This window comes from Acomys minous, assembly GCF_964271855.1.
Source record: "Acomys minous genome assembly, chromosome: 6".
Lineage (NCBI taxonomy): Eukaryota > Metazoa > Chordata > Mammalia > Rodentia > Muridae > Acomys > Acomys minous.
The window spans coordinates 87,056,295-87,078,160 of NC_140487.1; the positions used below are offsets into that span (position 1 = coordinate 87,056,295).

General features: G+C 55.2%; 1 protein-coding gene across 7 annotated transcripts in view; it reads left to right on the plus strand.

The window, feature by feature from the left end:
* The window catches only part of GLIS1 (GLIS family zinc finger 1), a 196,424-nt gene extending 177,106 nt beyond the window's left edge, over positions 1 to 19,318 (plus strand). For 6 of the 7 annotated variants that reach the window (XM_084785566.1, XM_084785570.1, XM_084785567.1 and 3 more), the window contains 7 exons: positions 1,376 to 1,537; positions 4,630 to 4,740; positions 7,933 to 8,065; positions 12,019 to 12,175; positions 16,431 to 16,606; positions 16,901 to 17,068; positions 18,844 to 19,318. In XM_084785566.1, the coding sequence (XP_084641692.1) occupies positions 1,376 to 1,537; positions 4,630 to 4,740; positions 7,933 to 8,065; positions 12,019 to 12,175; positions 16,431 to 16,606; positions 16,901 to 17,068; positions 18,844 to 19,001 (1,065 nt within the window). In that variant the 3' untranslated portion in view covers positions 19,002 to 19,318. The remainder of the gene's footprint in view (positions 1 to 1,375; positions 1,538 to 4,629; positions 4,741 to 7,932; positions 8,066 to 12,018; positions 12,176 to 16,430; positions 16,607 to 16,900; positions 17,069 to 18,843) is intronic. The other variant, XM_084785568.1, reaches the window with a different exon arrangement.
* Positions 19,319 to 21,866: the final 2,548 nt, after the last annotated feature.

Sequence of the window (21,866 nt, forward strand, 5' to 3'; positions counted from 1 at the left end):
TATGTGACCTTGGGTGGGTCGCTTCATCAACGTTTTTGAGATGAGGACATTGGTGTCACACGCTTCAGAATTTTGTAGTTAAACACCAGCACTGCACTGAAGCAGCAGGTGCCAGCCAGCCACTGTTGGCCTCTGCTACATCCTGAAATACACGTAGCCGGAAGGCCAGCTGGCATGGGCAGGCAGTGGGGAGGGGCAGAGCAGGGCAGTAGTTAGCACCATAGCAAAGGCTGGGGTCTGCTGCCTCACTCACCCCGTCCACCTCTGGGCTGGACTTTGAAGGCTAAGCAGGAGGTAGTCGGATGGTCAGGACAGATTACCTTCCTTGCTGATTAACCTGTATGAACAAAGGCTGAAAACTGCTTATGGCTAGAGGCGTCTGGGTGGGGAGGCCACAGGGATAGAATGCCAGGTGGCAGGTCTGGCCCGATTCTATTGCCTTGCCGGGGCTGTATGGAGGCCAGGGCAGGAGGCAGGAAGGACTGGACCTGAGAGGATATGGAAGAGAGGTCCAGGCCTGGCAGAGGTTGCAAAGGTGCAGTTGAGGCCATGAAGGGAATGTCTGGGTGTGCAGAGGCCCCATGCTGTTTCTTCCTCTCCCCTAACAGTTAAGCTATGTCTACTACATGTCCAGTAGCCAGCACACAACCTACTAGATGGTGGGCATAGGACAGCTAATGGCTGCTGGCGACGCAGTGACACTTCGTTGTACAGATGTAGTTACTGGTTCCAACAGTTACCAGGAATGTCGTTCTTTGCCATTCATTGTCCTTGCTTTGTCTCAGATGGAGAGCCACAGCCTCACCTTTAGGAAGAGGCAGATACATCAAAGGCTCAGGGGACCCCCAAAGCCTCTCAGGGATGGTGTCCTTCTACTCCACGCTGGGCTCCCACTTTCTGGGATTCCGTGCTCAGTAAGACATGGCCTGTCTCAGAGTTGCTGACCCGGGGTAGACAGCTGGCATGTGTGTAGGTTGTTACTCCCAAGGTCAGAAGCAGGAAGGTCTCTTTTTGTTTATTTGTTTATTTGCTTTGAGGGAGGATTTCTCTGTGTAGCACTGGCTGTCCTGGACTCACTTTGTAGACCAGGCTGGCCTTGAACTCACAGAGGGCAGCCTGCCTCTGCCTTCCTGAGTGCTGAGATTGCAGGTGTGCACCACTGAGCCCAGCAGAAAGGGCATTTTGTCCTGCCCTAGGAGCCCATTTCTGAGTATGGCCACTTTCTTAGCCCTGAGCACTTCCCTGGGGCAGTATTCCCAGAAGCTTGGGGGAGGACAGGAGGTAGTTTGGGCTGGGCCTGGCAGGCTTGGGGTTACAGTTTCTAGGGGGATGGGCCCTCAGGGGTAAGGCCACCCCTCATCAGCCTCTCCTGCAGTTTGAAGGCTGCAGTAAAGCCTTCTCCCGTCTGGAGAACTTGAAGATTCACCTGCGGAGCCACACGGGCGAGAAGCCATACCTGTGCCAGCACCCGGGCTGCCAGAAGGCCTTCAGCAACTCCAGTGACCGTGCCAAGCACCAGCGCACCCACCTCGACACGGTAGGTAGGCCTGAATGTGGAGGCTGGGGCGCCACAGGGCTACACACAGACTCCTCCCTCTGCAGGCACTGTCTGCCTGTACCTTCAGGCTCTGTGACACAGGGCAGGTAACGCTGTGGCACTAGTGGGTGGGGCGTGCGCTTTGTATTATAAGATGATCAGTAAGCTCTTGGGATTCCCACTAAGTAGATAGATTTTTCTTCCCCCCATCATCCTCCAGTTGTGACAAACACAAACAACTTGAGTATGGACCTATGTCCTCAGGGAGGATGTGGGATGGGCAGACCAAATTTCAAGTGCCTCCAGTTGAGATTTCTCTACTTGGCCCATGGGTACCAGCCCAGGCCCCATATATAGTCTTTATGAGAAAGTGGGTTCTCTCACTCCCACATGCTCTCTTTGGCAGGCCAGCTACACCTGCATCCTGAGCAGGCCACTCCCCCACTCGTCTCATTCCTCACTTAGGGACCATACATAGGCTATCTTTGTCCCTTAAGGAGTTGTAGTTGGTCACACATGAGGTTCAGCATCTTGCCACAGCAACCTGACCATCAGTGTTGGGTCTCTTCCCAGCTCCCTGTCCTTGCTTATGCCTGGCAGTAGATTCCCCACCGCCCTGTCCCAGGCTGCCCCATGCTTCCCCTGTGCAAATAAGGACATCAGAAGTAAACACAGCACTTTCAGGACTTCCTTCCTATACTGACTCTGCTACCAAAGTCCCTGACCCATTTGACACAGGAGGGAAGTGGGCTTAGGGGCCCTGTGGCTGTTCACGATTGCATGGCTGGACTCTGGCAGAGGTTACAGACTCAGTCTTTGTTCCAGTCTCACTGGTGCTGGGGAAAGTGGCATGTCCCTTGGGAGGACCCCAATCCTGTATGCAGCACACAGCTGGCGTCGGCTGGACCTCTGCTGTGCTGCATGTTTGGGGAACTGGGATGGGGCTAGGTATCACTTGATAAACCTATCCCATCCAGTATGTGATGAGTGTGGGGCTTGGCCTGGCAGCCCCTGTTCCAGTGTGTGCCTCAGTTTCCCCACTTCTGTTTGCCTGTTTGATTGGCCTGGTCAGAGGCCCTGAGAGAAGGAAGTCCCCTGAGGTACACACATACCTGCCGACTATGACATCGTCTGCAGAATTGCGACAAGCCTCATGGGTGGGTGTGGGACTCAGGGAACCATGGGTGGCCAGTGCTTAGCAGTGCTGTACCTAGGAAGCCCTTGGAGACAGAACCATCTCCCACGTCCTACTGATAAAGCTCTGTACAGACAAGGAAGAGTAGCCTTGCTGGCAGGCATAACACAGCCTCAGGCTTTGAGCTTGTGTGGGGATTCCAGGCCTAGGATTGGGTTGGTGGCTTGGGACAGCTATGGGGTTTCCTGAGGGCTCAAGGGAGTCAGGCCTGAAGAATGTTCTATACACATCAAGCCCTGGAAAAACAAATACCAAGATGGGCCTTGCTCCCCTGTTTCCAAGCAAGCGTGCCTGCCACACAGAGATGTTTGTTTGCTTTTTGACCAAAGTGTGTGGATTTGTATCAGCAGTCCCGAGGGACAAGACCTGGAGCCAGGCAGCTCAGGGGCAGGGCAGAGCTCATGGGAGAGTGTTCTGGGGTTGGGTAGGGCCCCCAAAGAGAGGAGGGGAGTGTGTGTGTGTGTGTGTGTGTGTGAGAGAGAGAGAGAGAGAGAGAGAGAGAGAGAGAGAGAGAGAGAGAGAGAGAGAGAGAGAGAGAGAGTCAAGGTGAAAGTCAGGTCTCAGGTGAGGGGCTGTGGGGTGGGGAGGGAGGGCGGCTGGCATGCTGAAGCAAGTGGTGGGGCAGTCCAAGGCAGGCCTTCCTCTCCTGCCCCTGCCTTCCTATTGGCGTAGTCAACTTCTTACCACTGTCTCTCTCTTTTTGTTGTTTTCCATTCTTTAACCTGGCTATCTCCGTGGCAGCTCCAAGGTATGGTTATGGTCATCTCTTTCTGTTTCTCCCTACAAGGGCCCTGGACAATGGGCACCTCTCCCAGCGTCCCCGCCACTGGACGGGCAGAATTGCCTTGAGGCATGAGGGCAACTTCACTTGGTGTGTCTGACCGGACATGGCAGTCTCTGGGGCTTACTCTGAGAGGTGCCATTTCCTACACACACACACACACACACACACAAACACACACACACACACACACACACACACACACACACACACACACACACACACACACTGCAGTTCCAAGAGGAAGCCCTGAGGGCTCTGAAATGCTCAGTGTGTTTCAAAAAAGAAAATCCTGTGAACTTCATGTCCCAGTGGCAGACAGGAACCCCAAACTGGTCCTTTGGAAGCCCCTGAGCTGTGAGATACAGGTAGAGCCATGAGTTCCCTTCCTGGCCTCCAGAAACCTAGACAGGATTAGCTGGGTCCCTTGCTGGTAGAGCAGAGGGGCAGTGGGAAGACAGGCAGCACAGGGTGGGCAGCGTAGCCTGTGGAAATCTCAGGCCAAGCCAGAGGACAGGATCTGAGCAACACTAAAGAGGTGATGTGGGTTGTGGAGGATGGGAGGAACCTTGTGGGGTATAGGGTGGGCACAATGGTAGGAGGACCCCAGTCAGTGCCAGGAAATGACCTAGTTTCTGACTGCTCCCTCTGCCCCGCCCCTAGTTATTGGAAGGAGAGCCTTGCTTGCTCTACCCTGTAGTGTCACTTTGACTTGCCTACCAGGAATCATGCAGGCTGACCCTGGGAGACACCCCCTCTTCCTCTCTTCAGTCTCCTGCCCAGGACAGCCTCTCATGTACCCCTGCTCCACACACTACTTCTGTGCAGCTATGCTATGTGGGCACTTTCGTCACAAGCAGTGTGAGCTGCAAAGACCTATAGGACTCAGTCGGTCCCCTTTGGCAGATAAGAGGCAACTCCCCTGCACTCCCAGCATGGTGGCCGAATGGGGACACAGAGCCTCCCCTCTCCCAGACCAGGTGCCTTCCCGTCATCTGCAGCCTTCATCCTGCAGCCTGCCCCTTACCCGCTCATCATTCCATGGCAGGTCACATAGGGGACCTTGACCTTGGACAGTGGCCTCTTACCGATCACTCGTGCCCCTTGATATTACAGAAGCCATATGCTTGTCAGATCCCTGGCTGCTCCAAGCGCTACACGGACCCCAGCTCCCTCCGCAAGCACGTGAAGGCCCACTCAGCCAAAGAGCAGCAGGTGCGTAAGAAGGTAGGTGGCCCGCAAGCCCAGTCCCATCTCTGCAGACACCTCTGGTCCCAGCCACTTGTCCAGCACTAGACCAAGTGTCCCACCACCTGTGTGCATGCTACTCCCAAAACACTTGAAAATGCTCTTCCTCCCACCCAGTATCCCAACCCACAACCCTTCCCCCGTCACCCCAACCTGCTAGACATTCACCCACCAACACACTGGTACCCTTAAACCCAGCCCTGGGCTAGGCATTCCAGGTGTAACACAAAAGACATGGTGCCTGTTTCCAGTGGCCTGAGACAGATAAGAGAAAGCTCCTTGCCATATGATGATGACAAAGGCAGGGAGGTCATCTCTGGCACAGAGAAAGGACTTTGGCCCATCTGCATGGGAACAGAAAGATCCCAGGAAGAAGCATCTAGAACCATAAAGGATAATGGCTTAGGGGTGTGAGCTCTGGTTCCACCTGCAGGGCCTGCCACTGCTAGCTTGGTGGCCCCTATGCCTCTATGTTCCCTGTTTTCTCAGCTGCTGCCTGGGGAGTGGGTTACTAGTGAGGACTGAGTAACAGAATATCTGCCCGGGGCTGAGCCTATGACTGGCACAGAGTCACAGACATAGAGGCGTGGACACGGCCATAGTCTTGGAGTGTGTGCCTGGAACAACCCACGGCACATGCACGGGCATCGTACTCATGTCTACACTTAGATGCGCAGTTGCCATGTGCTGGAAGGCCTGCCGGAGACTTGAGCTGTGCCCTGAGACTGTTCAGTGCCATCAAGTGGTCCCGAGGACCACGCGGAACATGGGGGTGTTAGAATGAAATGTAAGTTCAGCACTGAGAGCAAGGAAGGTGGTGGAGATGGCCCTGGGTAAAATGATGGAGACCTGGGCTGGGCAGCGGGGGGCGGGGCGGTCATCAGGACCTCAGGGGAAGCATCAATGGTGGTACCCTTCAACAAGGACTGAAAACCTGCATGGTTTGCATGAGCATGCCAGCAGTGAGCTGCTGGGGACTCCAGGTCATGAAGCGGGCAACAGGACAGCAACCTTGGGTAGAGCATCCTGGCCTGCAGCACTCAATCTCCAAGGGCCATGAGAGTCGAGGGTACGCAAGTGTCAGAGGCTGTGAAGGTGAAGGGACAGGCAGGAGCCAGCCACGGAGGACCAATGAGGACGAGCCCATTCACTTGCTTAAGCAATGTGAGAAGTGAGCACTGTGGGCCACACTCAGTAATCTCAGACACTGCTGTGAATAATACAGCAAAGCAGTATATGGACTGGGAGAGCCGGCGGCCTCCATCCCATGCAAAAGGCAGATAGAGAAGGTACCAGGAGCAAGCTAACCTCGCGACGGAGATGGATAGGAACCCAGGGCACAGCTTTATCCTGGAGGCACTGGGGACCCATTTGAAGGGTAGAGCAGAGGAAGGTAGAGTCAGTTTATGCAGCAAGCTTACTTGTGCAAAAGCCACCACCTCCTTAACTCACTGAGCAGTGGGACAGGCCGCTAACCCAGTGGCTCCTCAACTCAGACAGGGTACACACTGTTTTACATACTGTAGCTGTCATCTTACATGTGGGTTATGTCCCTAGCCTATGTCCATCTCAGGGATGTAGGGACTGAGTCTCAAAGTGTTAACAACGTAGCCCAGCCCAGGAGAGACAGCCAGGGTGCTGGCTCCTGACACTGCCCTCAGTGAAGGGGCCTTAGGGAAGCAAGGGATGAGTCAGGCTTCTGTAGGCTGGCGCTAAATGCCAAGGAGGCTGCCGTCCCCAGTGGACTGGTGCCCAAGGTCCGGAATCCTGCCCTGGTTTTTCCCAGGCCCATGCTTGGCTCCCATTGAGCCCCCAGGGAGCTGGGCTGCAGCTCTGCAAACTTCCCAACAATAAGCATCCATTAGAGCCATCGGGGATGATGGATCTTTCTGGGTAAGGCGACCCTTGTATTATGACAAGTCCTTGGCAGCCCTGTTGCATTTTGGAGAGAATTAGAAATGCTTTTCTTCCTTAATTCTCCTCTCCTGCTGTTCCTAATCCAATCGACATGCGGTCTGCAAGAACATGCCTTGGCCCCTCTTTTGCCAGAAACTTCATTTACATGGAAAACAGCTGCTGGGTCAGGCGCTGAGAGCCCAGTGCAAGGCTGGCATGCCTTCCCGGCCTGGTCAGTCCCCCGACCTGGGAGGATGCAAAGCCCCTTAGGGTTGACTCTCAGGTGCCCAAGAATGTGGGCAAGGCCTTTTGGCCACCTGTTTTGGCTTGGTAAAGCAAGCATTTGGACACTTGACTGCTAAGCTTTGGGCTTCCCCTAGAAGAGGGTCACCTCCCATGAACATGCCTGTCCCCTTGTCACCCGTGGTCTTGAGAGCCCCACCTTGTCTGTTTTTGCTCCACCTGGAAACGTATAGATGCTTCAAGCATCCCAAGTGGCGTTGGCCAGATCATCGCAGCCAAGTTTTACTGAAGACAGTTCAGGTCCCTCCGACGATCCGCTGGGCCACCACTGTGACCCTGTGGGGATCAGGCAGCTGGACCCTAGCCAGCCCTACACAGAGCACTTCACAAATCATCTTTTCACTCCTCGTCTCACTGCTGGCCTGCAGTGGTAGAAGCAGTCACAGCTTTGGAATACAGGCAAGATGGGTGAGACCCAGAGAAGTTAATTACCCACTGACATTCAGGGATGAAGAGGTGGCATGGGACTGGAGCCCAACCCTACATTCTTTCCAGTATCCCTTATACTGACAGGGAGGATGGATGGAGAAGGGAGAAGTTACAGTTGCTAAGCGACATCACTCACACCATCACAGGTTGCCCTGATGGGAGCTACAAAGGCCCAGGAGTTGTACTTGACCATCCCTCCCAGTTTATGCTGAGGCTACACCTTCAAAGCTGATCTCTCAGGGACCCTGAATAGACCCCTCCCAAGAGACACACACAGGATGCCACTGAGGCCAGCCCGAGAGGCTCCCCTCCCTCCTTCCTTGGCTCAGTGGCATACTTTCTGGCCTACTTCCTCCTAGGAACATCCTCCGGTCCTTACATTGTCAAACCCCATGGAGTCCTTACAGTGCCCCCATGAGGAAACCAGTACAGCAGGGAAGGTCCTGCCTAGGGCTGCTGCCTTTCCGGCCTTGTCCCCTGAAGCAAGGGGTGCCTGTGAGCAGGTGGCCTGATGCTCACACCTCCCCACTTCTTTCTCCCCAGCTGCATACAGGTGCCGACCCAGAGGCTGACGTTCTGTCGGAGTGTCTGGCACTGCAGCAACTCCATGCTTCCACGCCTTTGCCTGCCAGCAGAGGGAAGGGCAGCCAATCCCTGAGCCGGGAGCTACTCCCAGGTATGTGCAAGTGAGGCAGTTCTCTGCCAAGCATCCCCTGGGGATGAGGGGGTGGGATGGGGGGGACACAGGCACCCTGTCATCCCAAGGGCACGTGGGTAAGACTTACTGCATTGCCTTCTGGACTCGACTGCTTCTGCCTCCCTCACTTTCAAGATGTCTTCTCAAAACTCTTCTAAGTAGATAGATGCTCTTTAATAATAATTCCCTGTTGCCATAAGATGGCGCCCTCTCCCCTTTAGTCTGGCCGGAGGCCTCCTGGGTCCACTCTGAGCACCTGTCCACTCTTCAGTAAGCCCCTCCCCTCCCATCACCAAGGTGGCTCTTACTCTGCTCCCAGAACCTGCCTCCTCATCCCTTCTCCCCTCCTTTTAGAAGTCTTCGCTGGGGCTGGCAGTTTCCCCTCTCTCTCCCACCAGGCTGTGGCTGGGAACTCCTCTGGGGAAGGCCCAAGTTGGTCTCATCCCAGAGTCAGCAGCACCCAGCATGGGGCATGTGCAGAGCCAGGCTGGAAGGGGGGAGAGCCGGGAGGGGGGGGGAATGTGGCCTGTATGAAATAACCCCGCTGAGTGTAAGCCAGGTCCTTCCTTGTGTCACATCTACCCACAATTCATCCACAGTGAGGCACTCCAAGAAACACCCCAACAACCCCACTCTGGACTCGAGGTCCTGTTCTGTATCCAGCATGACTCCTTTTAGAAGAGAAAAACCAAGGCTTTGAGAGAGTGGGCAACTTGACTGAAACCACATCCTACTCACTGAGTTCCGTGGCCCAGCGTAGGGCTCTCTGGGCCTGACTCTGCAGGCCCATTGGACAGAACTCATAGCCACTGGTCCAGCAAGAACAGCAGCTGCTGGCTGCAGGGTGCACTCGGGCCGTGGCAGGAATCCTGGCTTCGTGGCTTGGGAACACTGCCCAGCCGCAGGCAGCATGGCCTTTAGATTCAGCCGAAGGGGCTTGTGCCTTCCGCCCCTGCTCCCCGAGGAAACCACAGCCTCAGAGCAGAGAGCTCGGCGTCCTCAGGGATTTCTTGAATTACTCTAACCATTTAAAGCATTTTTTTATTTTCTAATTTTACTCCTTACCCCCCCCAAAAAAACTGAAATTGGAGCGGGCTTTAAAACATGCCAAGGCAGACAGCCTTGGGAGAACCCATCTGCAGACCTACTGTGTGAGGATGCCCTAAAGTGCATGCAAGGAGGAGGGCTGCACACACACCCCAGCTCGACACCCCCAAAAATCCCAAAACTGTTGCCCTGGAAGGGACAGGAAGGGACTTATTCCATTGCTGGGACCCCAAGCTGAGGACTCCAGGGAGGGGCCCCCACTGATGGGGCCATGGCAGCCTGCAGCCCCCACATGTCTACCCTGAGATAACTCACCAGGCAGGCAGGTTTAGCCTAGGAGCCTCTTTGTCCTCACAGAGGGACAGGGACAGCAGTCTCACCCAGTGCCCAGTTTCAAGCGGCACTAGTGAGCAGCACATCCGCCAGGGCACGGTCACAGGTGGGAGGGACTCCCGCTAATACCTGCCTGACCTGCTGTCAAGACAAAGCCTGGATCCGCTTCACTAGGGTGGGGGGCGCCTGCCTGAACCCAGGCTGTGTCCCTGAGGCCCTGCTCCTCGCTCAGTATCTCCCGCAAGCTCTGCGAAGGCCTCGGGCACAGTTCTTCATACCTGCTGTGCACTGGCTGTGCTGGCCTCAGTCCTTCCCTCGGGCAAGAAGCAGGAAGGATGATGGCCTGCCAGGCGCTCCCTGGAGCGGGGATGCACGCAGACGGCTGAGGCACAGTTGGGAACAGATGTTAGGGTCGGAGGTTAAGTGCTCATGGCTGATGATTGATGTTGCTGCTTTACAGCCCAAAGTGGTGTCTGGTTTGGGGGGAGGCTACAGGCCCAGACCCCTCTTCTGTGGCTTTTCAGGTTCTGGTTATTCTTTCATCTCATTCACAGTCTATGTACGTGCTCTGTCACCGCCATGTGTCTAGCTGGGGCCATACGGGCAAGGACATCGGCCAAGACAGCAGCAAAGGCCGGGGATGGGTTCTAGGAGAGTCAGAAGAGTCCAAACCTGAGAGGGTGAGGGAGCGATGATGTGAGGGTGTCAACTCTCTGATCTGGGAGGGGACATTTACCTAGCAGGGATGTCTTCAGCCCCAACAGGGCGCCATGAGCGGTAGTGAGGATGTGAAAAGCATAGCGTCAACGTGGTGGAAGGACCTATCAGCATTCCAGCCTTTCCAGCTGTCAGGCCCCCAAATTGATTCAAGATGGCAGGCCAGGAGGTGCTGAGGAGGCTGCAAAGTGAGTCAGGCTGAGCAGCGCCAAGCCAAGCTAGTTCCACCACCGTCCCCTCCAGGGGTCACCTGGTCAAGGCAGGATGACGTGTGGCCAGGACAGGCAGCAATGGGCGAGTGGCACCGCTGGCAGTAGAGGTCCCCAAGGCACGGAGGGCAGCACTGGGGAGGAGAGCATCAGGACACTCGGTGGCTGCCCGGAGTCTGGGTGTCATGATCCAGACCCCTGCTCAGCTGGAGCCCTGCCTCAGATAGGCAGCCTCTCCATTTGGCCCATGATGTTTATGGGGTCTGAGCTTCTAAATTGTCAGATGAGGCATGGGGAGAAACTTGGCACATAAATACCATAGTTTCCAACCGTGATGACGTTAATAATGGGATTTCTCTCAGTGCCGCCTAGCCACAGCTACCACCAGGAATTGCAGGTTATCTTCAAGTGCTGCTATCCGAAAGTGGCAGCTAAAGGCTTTTGGGGCCACATCACCACAACTTCCTGATGCTGCCCCGGGCCTGGAGCCCAGCCCCATTCAGTACCCTGAAACAGCCTCCTTGGAGGTTCTTGTCAGAATGTCCCGTCTAGGATGAGCTAGCCTTTCATTGCTAAGCAGCTGAGCCCATCCTGGAAGAAACCTGTGCGTTCCCAGGCCAGTCCTTTAGAGGTCATAAAAAGCTTTGGGTCTGAGCTACTGCCCCACCCCCATGCACCTATACAACTAGAGCAACATTCAAGAAGCAGCAGCTGGCAGGGGAGAGACTGGCTAGCCAGTGGACGTTGCCTCAGTACTGCGGAAAGCATAGCCCTGGGGGACAGTCCTCCCAGGATGTCACCTCAATGCACTGATTTCAAGAAATGTGATACTTCTATGCAAATAAACATGTTAGGTTAACAAAGGAGCCAAATTGGGTCCCATATTTTCAGGCAAAGTGAGGAGCATCCAAAACGTTTTACCCATGAGCCAATGGTGTGATTCAATAGAGGTCTTGCCTAGCATGCGCTGGGCCCTAGATACCGTCTCCAGCGCCATAAAACAAAGTGCAGATCTTGTTGTGCCCATCTTAGGTCCTGGCCCGGGGGAGGGGACACCCTCTCCTGATAGGGGCTCCTTGGCAATGCTGCCCTCAGTGATGAGGAAGAGAGGTGATAAAAGGTAGGACCTTCACGTAGGGTACAGCCTGGAGAACAGCCCATAGCCGGCCTTCCCAGGAGCCTCCAGCCATGCCTCTGCATCTGGTCACGGTGGAGGAGGCAAAGGGAGCCCCGCTGTGCCGCTGCAACACTGCTTCCTGGAAGATTCTGCCAACCTCCGAGCTTCTCTCCACTCCAAGGTCCCCATCTGCTTCTGGGGATCCAGAGCCATGCTCTGCTTTTCCAGAATAGCCCCCCATGGAGATGGGAAGCAACTCACCCTGTACAAGTTCCCCCCACCATGCCTCTGACAGCCCCCTCTATCACCTCAGTCATCACACACACAGCGGCCTCGGCTCTGTTAGCCAGGATCTGGACCAGGCAAAGCGGTGCCGCCCCTCCCCCGCACCCCCTCTGATGCACTGTCCTCCTTGTCATCCTCTCCATACGCAGATAATCACAGCTCCTGCGACGCTCATACCCTAACGAGTGGCCAGAGCCCAGTGACATCTCTTTGGTTCCTTGCAGGTGTGTATCCTGGCTCCATCACCCCACAAAATGGACTTGCGTCAGGCATCCTGTCCCCCTCCCATGATGGTCCTTCCAGGCACCACCCGCTGGAGGTCACCACTGGGTCCCACCACCACCTGTCGCCTCTGCCCACAGCTGAGAGCACCAGGGATGGGTACGTATGACAAGCCAGTCCTCAGGAGCCACACCTTAGCACTTGTGAAGGAGGCAATCAGAGCAGGCTAGCTGCACACAATCTGTTGTTACTGGTGGCGGCAGCCTGCGGTTGTACATCACAGACTGGGTCCTGTGCTCTGTGCCACCTTCTGTGTAAGATGTTGTCGGTGCCTCCCAGGGCCACTCCCTACCACCAGAAGCAAATGGCAGTGGTGCCCAGGCTTTCAGTCAGCCACATACTCCCTTTGGAGCTTCTGGGAAAGTTCTGCTGCAGCCAGGCTCTCAGGAGTAGCCCTGCAGCATCTCCCTGGCTCTTTGGGCATTTGATACCAGACTTCCCATAGAGGGGCCAGCCTGGGTCCCGTTGGAATCCCCTAGAGTCTTCCACAGGGCCACTGCATTCAGCATGCTCCTTGCCCTATTGGCTGGAGCTGGCGAACATGCTGCCATCCTCCATGTTCAGAAGGAACCCTAGCCTCCAACCCTCCCCCATCCTGCCTAACACCACTAGTGACTGGCTTAACTTTGCTGTTCAAGGTCTGGCCTCAGCTATTTCCTCCTTCCTTGTCCTCCCTCCCCAAGCCTGCACAGCCTTGACCACCACTGGCCATAGGATCAGTCTGGCTTTATTAACGAATCTGTGGCCCGCTGCTCCTACCTGGGTCATCTTGCCACCATTCATTCATCTGTTCCTTCACAGTTCCTGTGACCGGGCCACCACTGGCTTTGTGTGGAGGGCTGCTGGACAGGCTCCACAGTATGACCGTATGGGGGAGGAGCAGAAAGGGCCGCGGAGGCCCAGAAAGGAAGCCAGCGGGCCAGATGTGCTGCCTACAGGAGGCAGTGCTAAGCCAGGCTCCAGGAACCAGGTGGGCGGGCATGGGAAAGAGTAGCAGGAACAAAAGGCAGCCATGGTGAGAGCTGGGAAGTGCTGGGAGAGGGACCATTGTGTGGGATCCTGAGCTGGAGAGAGGCCCCAGGAGGCAGACATAAGGCCAGGGATAGAGGTACCCTGAAGATTATGCCGGGCCGCCAACATGCGTTAGATAGTAAGGGGCAGTAAAGGGCATAGGACACGAAATGACAGCCCGAGCTGAGGCTGGGCAGGTAGAGAGAGAGCCCAAACAGCCATCATAGCACAGGCTTGACCCTAGCTAGATGAGGGAAACCCAATGCCTTGGGCCTTTCCTGAGCCTCTATCTCTTCCTCCTTAAAAGGCATTGAAAGGCCCTCCTCCAGGAAGGTGGTGAGGATCACCTACCCCTGCCTGGTGTGGCTTGTGTCACACAGTACAGGTCTCCTCCATAGTAGCCCCTGCTCTTCCCGCCTCCAGCTCAGGCCACCTGCTTAGCCAGTGGCCAGTCTCAGCATAAGACGTTAAGCCACAGAGGCCCTCGCAAGGCCTAGGCTTGTTGCTTGGCCTCATTCATCACCCGCCTGCCGCCGGCGTAAGTGCCCATCAGGAGTGCCTCCAGTGAGAGGCAGAGTGATGACAAGACAGGTCCCCAGCCCACCCGCCCAACCCTGGTCTGCAGAGTGCCTAGAGTTGTCCCCAGCCGCCAGGCGCCCGGGTTCCGGATGCCTGCTGGAGAGAAGGGCCCCACGGTTGACACAGCCTGGGGCTCGCCTGAATGGGTTTCTTTTTCAGCCCCCAGAGGAGAGATGGGCGGGAAGGCCTTTGGCTTCCCCTGCTTGCCAAAGTCAACAGGGACTGGCCACTTGAGGCTCCCCAGTGGTTTGCTGGGGACGTTTAAATAGCCCGATAGAATTATCTGATTCTCTCAAAAATATTCTAAGAGGGCCTGACTTCATGACCAAATGTATTTACCCTGGCTCGGAGGAGACACCAAATTTGGTGGGTTTCTTTCCCAGCCCTGTGCAAGGAAGGCACAGAGCCCTGGGGCTGCCAGCCAGGCCCGAGGTAACTCATATAGGCTTCAAGCAAAGCTCAAGTGTGCCACAGGAGCCACTTGCCTGGCTCCAGAGAAAGCTCCAGGTGACCTTCTAGCCATCAGAGTGGCACGGCTCTGCCTGTATGTTGGCTGTGTGCACTTGTGTTCTGTTTAATCTCACAGGCGGTGAAGGTGGCAAAGGAGAATTTATGGCAGGTCTGGACAGAGAAAATAAACCTTGAAGACACACATGCTTCCCCAGACCTGGGCTTGCTTTTGCGTTGCATGGATTTGGGGGCTGAGTGGTTTAGAAATTTAACTTGAAAAAAAGAAAAAAGAAAAAAAAAGAAATTTAACTTGTGGCCAGGCATGTTGACATACACCTGAAATATAACCACTCAGGACACTGAGGCAGGAGAATGGTGAGTTTAAGGGCAGCCTGGGCTAAACATTGAGACCGTGTCTCCAAAAGAACCTGTTTGTGGATATTTGTCATTGTTTGCCGCAGGCCAGGCCCCTTCATGGGCTCTGGTGATGCAGAAGACCACAGCTGCCTCCCTGTAAGGCACAGCTGGGTTATGAGTTCTCAGACGAGAAGGGGCAAGGCAGACACCCCATAGTTTTGAAAGAAAGAGAACTTCTCCTCTGACCATGTCCTGGCCTGGCTTCCGCCAGGAGACTGAGCAGTGTAGTCATCCGGCTGGTGGCCCGGCCTTGGCAGTTGGCAGTGCACAGAGGGAGACTCTGTCCCCATGGACTGAAAAACATTAACAAATGGAGAGGTTAAGTACAGAGATCCAATGAGGACTTGGCTCTTGAACTTCAGACGGTGACGTCTAAGTGTGTGGAAGATGGCAGTGTACTGGCAAGGCTGTGGGAGCGGGCTGCCGAGGCTCCAGGGCTGAAGGAAGCAGAAGGTATCTCCAGTGTGTCCCTGGATCTCCTGTCCGCGCCACAGAGCCCTACTTCTTTCACACTGGGCACTGATCTGCCCCCACAAACCCAACTTCTAGTGTGAGAATGAAGATGAGGTGCCTTCTTGACAGAGTGGCCTAGAGCCATGGCATTGAATTTGCTGTCTGCCTTAATATAGACCAGCGGTTCTCAACCTTCCTAACGCTGCTGCAACCCTTTAATACAGTTCCTCATGTTGGGTTGACCCCCCCCCAACCATAAAATTATTTCATTGCTACTTCATACTGTAATTTTGCTGTTATGAATTATAATGTAAACATCAGATAAGTGACCCTTTGGGGTTGCGACCCACAGGCTGAGAACTATTAATATAGATGGTCCAGGGAATGCACAAGTCAAACCTATGTCTTGGCAACCTAGCTGCTGTTCTTTTTCCTTCTGCAGTACCTACATGCACTGTCCGGCCACAGGCCTGTGCGTGGGTTCAGAGTCCCTGAGCCTAAAGGCCCTCAGTCCCTGTAAGTAAAACTCAAGGCTTAGGATGGAAACCTGAGGCGGGAGCCTGGCCTGTAGGGTCTGCAGCCAAGTCATTGGCATTACACCGTGGCTGCACTCAAGGGCACCTGCGTAGCTCTCCAGCCCTGCGGTTTCAGCTCACAAGAGCTTCCAAAGAGCACAGGCTGGAGCCTGGATCCCTCAAGTTATGTATGAATGTAGGTGGTGCGCCTCCCATCACAGAAGCTATGCAAGAAGACAGATGGCCAGGAGGGAAATTAGGAGAGGCTCCCTCAAATACACTGCACAGTAGAATAAAATGGCAGCATGCATGGCAGGTGCAAGAGCTAGCTTTTCTTCCCCTCATTATGGCATTTATTAATGAGGACGTATGCACATTGTACTGGGTCGTTTGCTTACATGGTTTTGACTTTACCCTCATCAAAACCTGTGTGGCCAATGCTGCGGGGCCACGTGGACAAAAAGCCTTGCGCAGCCTCTCTGAACCTTGGTTTCCCGATCTACCAAAGTGATCTAGTGAATCAGACTCCAGAAGATCTGTTCTGTCCCTCATCCAGAGTGGCACACAGGAGAGCTGGTCACCAGCAGGGATGGGTGGCATTTAACCCAGGAGAGCGACAGCTGCAGCATATCAGGAGGTAAACAGCACCCTGCAGGAAAACCGGGGCTCCCAACATTCCAAGGTCTGTGTCTGGTGGAAGGTGCCCAGACTTGAACTCTGCCCCGTGCATTTCCGAGGTCATGGACATCTTTGTTCCTTGTTTCCTGGCATCCCGAATGCTGAGGTCTCAACTAGCCTATAGCTTCCGCTGGACCATGACCAAGCGAGAGGCTCATGGGCATGTCTACGACGCTAAATTAGAGCAGATGATGAGGCCCCTGGGTCGTGCCCCTGCCCATGAGGAAACCATGGTGCTCTGTTCTCTCCAGCCTGGGGCCTGGCCTCCTCTCACCCATGGTCAGCCCGCTGAAGGGGCTTGGTACCCCATCACTGCCACCATCCTCCCAGAGTCAGTCTCCTGGAGGACAGTCATTCTCCACGCTCCCCAGCAAGCCGACCTACCCACCCTTCCAAAGCCCACCACCACCTCTGCCCAGCCCCCAAGGTAAGCTGCACTTAACCCCTAGTTGACCAAGAGGACTGACGTGGGGTGTTGGGGGTGGCAGGTGGGTACTCTGAACAACAGGTTGGGTTCCCTGTGCTGGTTAAAGGAAGAGTGGGTGGGTATGCTGTACTTGGGAGATGGAGGGACAGACCGCCTTACCCTCCCCTACCTTGCCCTGTTCTCTCTTCTCATCCACACCCTCAATGCCTGGACCACACAGCAAGGGGGCTGATCCCCCCCCCATGACCTGGGTGTGTCCCTCTATCACCACGCCCTCCCTCCCTCCTCTTGCAGGCTACCAAGGCAGTTTCCATTCCATCCAGAACTGCTTCCCCTATGGTGACTGCTACCGGAGCACAGAACCAGCAGCCTCCAGGGACGGACTAGTGGGTGATGCCCATGGTTTCGACCCCTTGCGACCCAACACCTACCCCAGCCTCAGCGCACCTTTACCTGCCCCGGGTAAGCTGCCAAAGCCCCCCTTCCCTGAGCACTACCAAGGCTAGCCCTCTGGGACTTTCTGCACTCTTGTGGCTGTTTAACAGCCCTGTGTGGTAAGGCTTCCCATGTAGAGATAGATGCAGAAGCTTAGAGAGGCCCAGCCTCCCTGAGCCAGGGTACTGCCATAGCTTTGCCCAGCTTCATCTCTCTGGGAATCCTTAGACTCTCTTATTTAGACTGGAATTTACTAGACCTAATGGTGTTTCATACCTAGCATTTATCAGGCACCTGCTGAGTCCTGGCTCAGCCCAGGGTCGGACCCTGATCCCTGCTTCACAGGAGAGAGACAGGAAGGGCCTGGGGCATGCCTGTTCCCCTGCAGGGCCAGGGATCTGAGAGTGCAGGGGATGGAGAGCCTGTTGCCCTAGCCCTGGCTCCTCAGGGGAGAAGTGCAGTGGACAGGAAGGGAGCACGTTGCCCAGAATTGGAATCAGGCTCTGTCCAGCAGGCAGAGCAGAGCTCAGGGCAGTATATTAGTAGGCAGAACTTCCTGAATTACCTAAGCCAAGCCTCACCCAAGTCAGCCTCAGGGGTGAGGCTAGTGGAGGCCATAAGGCTCAGACCAAGGGGAAGCTGAGACCCTCTTGAGCAGCCTTGAGCAGCACAATGGGAACAGAGGGACATGGACACTGGACACAGGGCCAGGCCAGAGAGGCCACCAATAAACCAGACTTGTGGTTCCATCATCATCATCATCATCACCGTGGGTTAGGCTGTGTGTGTTCCCACACCTAGTCTATGTCTGTGTTATCCCTTCCCATGTTGGGGGGCACATGTATGTAGGACAGGCCCAGGTGGTTCTGAGCACTTTGAAGGGCATCCATGGCACATGCATGTGTTTCACTGATATTCACCTCCCCACCTGTGTCACGTTGTTACCTACCCTGAGACTCACCTCCAACTCCACAGACATGCATGCACATGTGTGCATAAGCATGTCAACCTGCTTCAGGTTGCTGTGCTTGTATGTACATGGGCCTGTGTCTGAGTGCAGGGAACATACATCTGTGTGCATACGTGACAGACCTGTGTGCAGGCCACCTGTGTGATCAGTTCCCCCATTCTGTGCCTATACTGCTGGCTTTCACTGTTCTGTGCTCACGGCCCCAACCCAAGGGAGATTTATACATTTAGCAGTCTGACACCAGAACAGGGAGTCTCTCACGTGGGCCGGAGAACAGTTCACTCCGTGCCCATTGCACAGATGTGGGAGACTGAGACCCCCTCTTACCAAAGCCACATAAGCCATGACCCAAGGACATCGGATAGGATGATCCTTTCAGGCCTCTGCCTCAAGTCCAGTACCCTGCTCCCCGGGGCAGTGGTCTCACTCTGGAAACAGCGTGTCCCCCAGAAAAGCCACATGTCTCCAGAGCTGGATGGACTTCCGTTTAAGTGCCAGCGCGCCCCACTCCCGACAACTGCTCTCCGAGCCCATCCTTTCACCATGAAGATGGTGAATCCTAGGACACAGAATCACTGCCAGGTTGGCTACGTTGGGCCTAATGATCACTTTCTAAGTTTCAGTAAATGCTGGCTCCCGTCCTGGGGCATCTTGTGTCTGAAGGGTGAGAGGACACCAGCTGCCCTGGGCTCTTTAGCATGCAAGATCCTGTGACTCCTCTCCACCCAGGTCACCAGCTGAAGGCCCCATGAAAGGAACATAAAAGGAGAGACCCAGATGGGTCACATAGCTCAGCCGCTGCCATCTGTGACCCTCTGCTCTCTGCCCACAGGCTATGAGGCCCTGGCGGAAACCCCGTGTCCCACAGCACTGCAGCCCCAGCCATCTGAAGACCTGGTACCCAGCGCTCCCGAGGACTGTGGCTTCTTCCCCAATGGGGCCTTTGACCACTGCCTGAGTCACATCCCGTCCATCTACACAGACACCTGAAGGTGTCCTGCTGTTATCTGCCTGCCCAGCTCCTGACACTACTTCGCCTGCTTGCCATCGGCCCTGGTGCGTCCCTCAAGGGGCAGCGAGGCCACACTGCAGGGACTCTGCCTGGAGGGCCATCTGGTCTCAGCTGCCAGCCAGGGACTGTGGCCCTGTGACAGTCCCTTAGGCTGTTTTTTTCTCCCTTGTCTCTCCCTAAGGTTCTCAAATCACAGACCTCGTGTATATACAGTGTACAGGACCTCTTTTCCACCTCCCCGCGAGTTTTATATTTTTGGTTTTTACAAGAAAAACATTAAAAACTGGAAACTAGATGTGAAGGCTTTGTTCTGCTTTGGGATTGAGCCTAAAGGTTGAGGCCCGGAAGATCTGAGGGCAGTGCAGCACGGAGCCCAGTGCCCAGGACGCCTTGAGCTACAGCTATGGGGATGGAACCCCTCCTTCTGCCTCCTGTACAGTGACCCTCACAGACCCTAGGCCAGTCCCAAGGCAGCAAGCCAGGTGGATATAGTCTCAGGGCAGGGGAGCAGATGGAGCCTGAGGGGTGCTCACAGACAGACAAATACCAGACAGACAGACAGACAGACAGACAGACAGACACACACACACACACACACACACACACACACACACACACACACACATACCACACATACACAGATCATGGAGCCAGCCTACTCACCTTGTACTTTGAGCCGTCACCCTGTAGAGCAACCAGCTTTGGCTCTGCTGCCTGGACTGTATGCAAGTCAAGGACACCGTGGGACCAGGAAGCCTTTAGGGACAGAGACCCATCAGCCTCAGAGAGCAAGAGGTAAAAGATTCCCCCACAGAGCAGGTGTAGAGAGCGCTGTGCCCATGGGAGCCCACATCTCCACATGGCCCCAGCCTCTAGAGGAGGCCAGTTCTGAGCGCACCACGGCCTTCCTAGCCCTTCTTCCATTTTGTCTGTCTCTGGTGTCTGGCCCAGACAGCCGACCCACATTTAGCCTGTACAAGTGAGCTTCGTGTCAGTGTCACCTGAGGAAAAGATGAAGGTAAGCATCCCTGTGGGCTGGGGACCGAGGGGTCCTAGGTCCCCTACTCACTTCATGCATACCAGCCCTCCCCTGCTCCAGAAGTGCCCTCAGGAGGGTCTTTTCCCCTGCTGAGCCCAGCTCAGTCCACATGGCTGACTTACATAGGCATGGTGACCGCTAGTTCTGAAGGGAAACAGGCTCATAGGTTACCCAGCCAGCTGGACTGCATGCTTGGTCCCTCTCTGTTATCTAGAGACACCTTAATCACCCCAATTACGGGAGTCCTAAGAAAAGCCACGAAGAGAACACTGTTCTGTGTCCCTGCTGTTCTAGGGTCCAGGGCCCGATGGGTCCTGTAGCTAATGAGGCACCAGCGTGGTTCACAGCTCCACGCCTGGGCACCACAGTAGTTTTGCAGCATTAGGCAGTCCTCATCCGGCCCCATTCTGCTTGATAGCAGCCCTTGTTTTCTTTCAGGCACAGGATGAACTTGGGGCTGCCTCTCCCTTGACTGCAGCAACCTCTTTCATCACAGTAGTCTTTGTCTAAGAGAGCCACTTGTCTCCTTGTGTGACTGAGAAGCTGAGAGACGGCGAAGCAAACCACTCATGGGATGCAGCCACCCTGTGCTCCTACTCAGTGTGCCTTTGGTCTCTTGGATGTAGGGTTCCCTGCCTCTCACATCTGCCTCAGCCCTGGCTTCTTGATGTAGGCCCAATCCAGGCCCCAGTGAGGAAAAGCTAACCCAAGTCACACAGCACAGAGGGCCCCTGACTCCCACCCAGGGTGCCCTGCCCACTCCACACATACCCCCTACTTTTTATGGAAGTAATTAGGCTGTGGCAAATTCCCTTTAGCAGGGATGCTCAGGAGTCAATACTGCATGTCATTGTAGGCTCTTAATCTACTCCAGATAAGCAGAATTAAGCTGTACAATGAGGACATATTTCTATTAATAATGAGAAGGGCTGAGCCTCGAGCACACAGGGAACACACAGAGTGCTGGCAGTTGGATTCCATTTGGTTTCGGAGCAGAGAGAGAGAGAGAGAGAGAGAGAGAGAGAGAGAGAGAGAGAGAGAGAGAGAGAGAGAGAGAGAGAGAGAGAGAGAGACAGAGAAGAGACAAAGCCATTAGACACAGACCAGAGAAGACAGGGTTCCTGGGGCACCAAAGGTGGCTGCCGTGGTGGTTGGGACTCCTCCTCCGTATCCCCCCATTTCAGGCATCCTCGGGGCCTCAGCAGTGTCTCCTCTAACATGAACGCAGTGCAAGAGGGGCTCCATATCTCTGGGATATCTCTTGATCCTTTCTCTGGCTAAGCAAGGCTTCCTGGCCACTCCTCAGCTCTGTCCCTTAGATCAGAGAGGGCCTGGGAGCCTCCCTGGCGCCACTCCCAGGGACACTATGTCCCTAAATGGCAGGGAGACAGGACTGTCATTGTCACTCAGTGTAGGCTGGAAGCTAGGTGGTGTTTCTTGTTGGGCCTGCAGAGTCATGAGAGAAGGAGGGAGCACAGACAGCCACAACTTAGAGGCCCAATGGAGGGGTCTGTCCAATGTCAGGACACCCTCCCAGGTCCCCTAGGAGCCCTGCACCCTCCTCCTTTCCCTCTTCCACACCATCTCCCTCCCATAGGGCCCCTCTGTCTCCCGCTGCTATGCTCTGTGCCCTGTGCCTCGCCCCCTCCCCTTCCAACTGCCTCAGGTTCACCTCTCCCAGCTCATTCACCCTTCCTCCATTCCCCCCCCTCCCCCCGCCGCTTTGACCCACCACAGCCAACATGTCAAATCATCTGTATGTGACCAGGGCATGCTCAGATGGACAGATGGGGGGAGAGGCCTT